Source organism: Rhea americana, unplaced genomic scaffold, assembly GCF_003343005.1.
Source record: "Rhea americana isolate MKP2758 unplaced genomic scaffold, rheAme1 scaffold_482, whole genome shotgun sequence".
NCBI lineage: Eukaryota > Metazoa > Chordata > Aves > Rheiformes > Rheidae > Rhea > Rhea americana.
Window position 1 is genome coordinate 179,932 of NW_028186626.1, and position 5,504 is coordinate 185,435.

A 5,504-nucleotide genomic window follows, 5' to 3' on the forward strand; every position below is an offset into this window, starting at 1 on the left:
ATGCTGAGCTGCTGCTGCCTCGCCGTGCTCTGGGGCTTGCTGCCCGCCTCCCAGGGCCTCCTCAGCTTGGGAAGCGCTCTCGGGTTGAGCCCAGCGCGACCTGGAAATGGTGAGTTCAAAGGATTTCTGTGTTCCGCGGTGGCCCAGGGACGCCGGTGGCTCCTTGCAGGCTCGGCTGCGCCGGGAACCGACCGCCGACGAGGCTTTGCAAGGCCTCGGTGGCTGCAGCGAGCCAAGAGCCCTCAYGAGCATCCCCTGCCAGGGGGCCAGGAAGAAGTAGCTCTTCAAGAGCAGCTCAAAAGCAAATATTCACCCAGAGCAGATTAGCATCCCTCCCCCTCACTCTTCCTCCCGTTTTTTTCGTTTGTTTGTTTTTCTGAGTCCCAAGTGTCTGTGCCTCGAGCGCATCCCGCAGAYGCCCACGGCAAAGCCCTCGGCTTCAAAGGGTGCGGGATTCCCCGTGCTCTGCACAAGTGGCATGCCATGCGGGATGGGAGATCTCCTGACTTTCCCAGCACGGAGTCGCCCTTGTAGAGGAGAAACTTCAGAGAGATTTGTTCCATTTACAGTGATGTTTAACTGAGAGAGAAAGATATAGCAGAGTGTTTGTTTTGGTGGGAATGAAATGCCACTGGGACCCAGCGAGGGAGTGGCAGCACGAAACCTGGCGGGGATGGAGTACATGTGGTGTGATGACGCGTTTTCATTTCTTTCTTTTAGCTTTTTTTTTTTTTTGATCTTCTGCATGATGGGGAGCGGGGTTAAGACAGGTACCTGCTGCAGTCCAAGTGCCCAGGATCCAGGTCTTTTTGACCAAGAGATCTTCTGGCCACAGGACTGTTTGGCAAGGGCAGAACACCGATATTTTGATGCCAGATGGGGGTCTTAGCTCGTATGCCCCGGACGGAGCTCGGCAGCGAAGCCATGCCCCTCTCAGGCCTTGCTGGCAATGAGGGTGCGTGAGTCTGCGCTACTGCCCAAAGGAAAGCTCCTCAGCCTGCGGGGTGCGTAAGATTTACTTTTCAGCAAAAGCACACAGAGTAACTTTTTCACTGGCAAAGATGCATTTTGAACAAGGAGGATGGGCCTGGCACAGACCCTCTCCGAAGTACAGCTTTGTCTGGTGCGGGACATGAAAATGAACCTGGAAGAGATATTCCTGCACAAAAAGGCAAACCTTCCCTGCCGCAGAGACCAGTCCAGCAGCGGCTGGGGAGGTCACCCTACTTTCTTGTCAATGAAATTCTTCCCAACACGAAAGTCTAATGAGTAACTGAGACTCCTTGGTGCAGGAGGCCTGCTCGGTACTGGTATTCTCGGCAGTGAAGGTCTGCTCGGCGGAAAAGGCGGAGTGCTTGGCACAGGCCTTCTTGGTGAAGGTGGGCTACTCGGTACGGGCCTTCTTGGCAAAGAAAGTCTGAGCGGAAAAGGAAGCGAAGACCTCCCTGGTGCAGGAAATGGATCTCACGGAGCCGGACTCCTTGGCACAGGCCTCCTAGGTGAGGAAGGTCTACTTGGCATGGGTGTGCTTGGGAGAGGACAGCTTCTGCCTATTAAAGCCAGTTTGGTAATGAAGGTCTGACTGTTGCAGGAGAACAGCCTGGCAAAAGCRGTCCGCTTGGCACAGGGGTCCTTGGTGGGGAAGGCCTCCTTGGTAATGGCCTCCTCGGCAGTAGCCTGCTTGGCAATAAMGGTCTTCTTGGAGAGAAGGATCTGCTTGGCACAGGTCTGCTTGGAAAAGGAGGTCTTCTAGGCAATGGAAGTCTACTTGGTCTCAATGGCCTTCTGGGCGAAGGAGGACTTCTGGGTGAAGGAGGACTTCTAGGTGAAGAAGGACTTCTGGGTGGTGGAGTCCCTCAAAAGTCAACACAAGGCTTTGACTGGTAAGTCAAAGGAGAAGCACAGCTGTGGTGCTCATCACAGGTCCTCAGCCTGTCCATCAGCTTCCCTGAGACAGGAAAAGCTTGTATGAGCTGAAGGCCTAGCCAAATATTTTAAAACTATGTTTAGTAAATGATATCAGACACTTCACTGGTCCTTGTCTAAGAGACTAGTGGTAAATCCTGCTTCCACTAGAGCTTTCTGAAGGGTAACCGATAACTTCCAGAGGAGGAGTTCCCGTAAAAAGGTGTTCCAGGGCAGGACCAGATCCCGTTATAAAAGATACCAGTCCCAGGCTTGCAGCTCACACAAGGAGCTGCAACAGGGGAAAATCCAGCTGGACACAGGAGGAAGTCTCTCCATGAGTGATGGATGGGCACCAAGTGGGGGAAATCTCTATTCTTGGAGACAGTCAAAACTCAGCTGGACACAGCCCCGAGCAACCCGATCTAGCTTTGATGTTAGCTCTTCTTGGAGCAGAGATTAGCCCTTTCTCACCTGCGCTTTTCAGTGATTCTATGCTTTTCTAACCGAGAATATCCKTACTGGGAACAGTTTAAGTGATTAACACACGGTAGCGTGCCGGGGGCAGGGTGCGCAGGGGGTGAATCTCGGGAAACACGGGGCAGGCGGTTTGCTCCTGCTGACTCTGCTTGGCAGCAAACTTGAGTCATGGCTCAGCTGCCAGACCGTCTGGCTCATGTCTCAAGCCGGGCTTGCTTTGGTTTCAACCTCCAGGTTGAAGGTCCTGAACCTTGAAAACATCCGAGCGTCGTGGAAGGTCCTTCCCAGGGGCGAGCTTGTACTGAACCTGTATTCAAAGCTGACGCTTAACTTGCCAGGGTGAGTAGGTTTGGTGGGCAAGTAAAACAGAGTGAGGTTATGGAAAGGTCCGACAGTGCTGGCGTAGGATGGGATGTTTCAGCGTGCTGGAGAAACAGCAGCAGACGCTGAGTGAGGTGCTCACGAGGAAAGGCTCTGCGTTGTGCTTCCTGCCTTTTCCTCGGTGAAATTTCCAGCTTTCCTCTTYTAAAGCATGGTCTCAAAGTTTGCAGCAGCAGCTTCTGTTCAGCGAATCTGAGGTCACCAATMAGCCCGTTCCCTCACCCTTGCAGCTAAGCAGCAGGCTATTAAAGCCAACAGGTATTTTCTGCTGAAAGGCCATCGTCTGCTTGTTAGTGACCATACCTGAACAGTCCAGAGGTCTCGTATTTCTGTCCTTTCTGCAGGAAGAGCAGTGCTTTGAAAAGCCAGTGAACTTGCGCATACCATGATAAAGGAATTTTCAGAAAATAAATATTGGCTCTTAGAGGAGGTTGCACACTGCATGCATCCCTGGAGCTGTTATGATTTTTCTTCCAGTGCTTCTTTAGAAATCTGATTCTCTTGAGAGAACAGCAAAGCTGTTGACTTCACCAGGGCCCAGATTTTGACCCTGAGAAGCCCGTGGAGGCAGTGATCATCCTGCAGACAAGGTGTTGGAAGCACAGTGCCAGAAATGCTCTTTCATGTAAACTTGTCCTTCCTCCTTCTGAAGTCAGAATAATCCTGGAAAAATCCTCTGTGCCTGTTCTTAGCACACGGGGACTRTGATGAGGATCTGCTGGTAGAAACAGGGGCCTGATGAAAATCCTGAGACAAAAAGCGCTGTTCCAGCTGAGCCCGAGCTTGTAACTCAGCCACGGATGGTGCTTTTCTGTGTTACTTTGATTTTCTTCATAACCTGCCCAGCTCCATCAGTTACGTCCTTGCTTTTCAGAATCTTTCTCTTTCTGAGTGGATCCTCGGTAGAAGCAAACATCACGTCACACATTGCCCTGACACAGGACACACCCGGGGACCTCAGACTGGTCATTAAGGACTGTGGCAGCCTGTTTGGGGGCTTGAAGGTCAACCTGCGGAGGGGGTGAGTGTGAGGAACATCCCGCAGCGCTGTGCTCATTTAACACGTTTTACAGCTTCTCGGTCGGAACCGTCCAGGCGACTGGCGAGGACCGGAGCCGAGGCCAGCGTCCCGGGCTCACGTGGGCTTGACTCGGGCCGTCARCATGGGGGTGAATTTCCCACTGGATGCTGGATTGTCCCTCTCTTGCTCCCCTGGGGAAGCAGCCCACGGAGCAGCCCAGCTGGGCTCTAATTTCCAGCTTTCAGGCTGTGCAGCACATCAAAGAGCAGGTTAATTCAAAGAAAACCTCAGTGGCAACAWGCACAGATCCATTATCCAGCGATGAGGAAACCATGGACTTTTCTCACAGAGAAGTCACTTTTTTTGAGAAACCTGAAACGCAATTGGATATTGGTATACTCATATAGAAATGTTTACAGTAATGTGCAGAACTAGCCCTGTGTTGGCTCCTTGCGAGTTTGTAGTGGGGCAACATTTCAGTCTGAGATCCAAGCACAGCTTTACCTGTTAACGGTCAGACTTTAATAACCAGCCATTAAAAGTCCTGAGCATCTATAATTCCTGCTAAAGCCTGGGGGAGCTGTAAGCTTGCAGCAGCTTTTGCCATCAGAGATGACGGAAGACGCTGTGCTGGTCTTCGGTGCTCATGGTACTGCAAACCAGCAGCATATTTCAGATTCATCTTGATTCTGAGACCTGTATTCTGATAACCTCTGTGATATTAGTTTGATTTTGTCTTTCTTTTTCTTTTTTCCTTTCCAGCCTCTTTACCAATATAGTGAGTGGTTTGGTAAACTCTTCTCTTCGGTCTTTCCTACCTGCGCTGGTGAGTTTGGGCAAATCTCTTCACTACGAGAAGCTGCAGTTTAGCTGAAGTTACTGCTCTTTCCATAATGGTCTAGCATTTATATATATATATATATATATGTATGTATATGTATACACACACACACATATATAAATATATATGCATGTGTGCATGCACAGACACACATCCACATCCCATAACTGAATTCTGCAAACTTCCTTGATCTTTCTTACAGTCAGAATTTATTTGTTAAAAGTAATTCAAATTCCATCATGCAATGTTACGGGATAATTTGTAACCAATTGCTTTCTGAAATGCTTTCTCGTACYGAGGAGGTACGGTAAACAGAAGTGACAGCGTCACTTAGGAAAAAAGGTGCTTGTTAGAAAATCTGTTATTCTGTTAAACAGAATCTCTGCCGTTTTGAGAAGCGAGCTGAACAATTTATATTGCTCTTTTTCTGTGGAGGAAACTATGTCCTAGGAGCTGATTGTTGCGTCTTGATTTAAAGCCCGTGACACTCGGGCGATGTTAGCGAGCGGTGCGGCGGCACYGCAATACGCTCACCGAGGTTGTTCCCCTTGTTACTGTTGCAGTTTTGCCCATTAGTGAACATTTGGTTCAGCATCATCAATGTTCAGCTGCACTTTCTCAACCGTAAGTTGCTAACTTTGCTTTTGTATATTGATTTTGGTAGTGACACTTGAGTTTTACGTGTCTAGCCCCCTCCACAGGCATCGGATGTCCTGCACAGACGGTGCGCTGCTGAGGGAGCCCCATGCTGCACCCGTGGGAGAGCCCCGCTCTGCACCCGCGCGTGAGCCCCCCTCTGCACCCACGAGCCCCACGCTGTGCACCCACGCGTGAGCCCCACGCTGCACCCGTGGGAGAGCCCCGCTCTGCACCCGC

At 50.6% G+C, this 5,504-nt stretch overlaps 1 protein-coding gene across 1 annotated transcript in view; it reads left to right on the forward strand.

Moving 5' to 3' along the window:
- The window catches only part of LOC146589003 (uncharacterized), a 9,723-nt gene continuing 4,219 nt past the window's right edge, over positions 1–5,504 (forward strand). The window contains exons 1-7 of the mRNA XM_085316969.1: positions 1–109; positions 1,293–1,499; positions 1,577–1,883; positions 2,620–2,724; positions 3,641–3,787; positions 4,550–4,613; positions 5,192–5,252. Coding sequence (XP_085173095.1) covers positions 1–109; positions 1,293–1,499; positions 1,577–1,883; positions 2,620–2,724; positions 3,641–3,787; positions 4,550–4,613; positions 5,192–5,252 — 1,000 coding nt within the window. The remainder of the gene's footprint in view (positions 110–1,292; positions 1,500–1,576; positions 1,884–2,619; positions 2,725–3,640; positions 3,788–4,549; positions 4,614–5,191; positions 5,253–5,504) is intronic.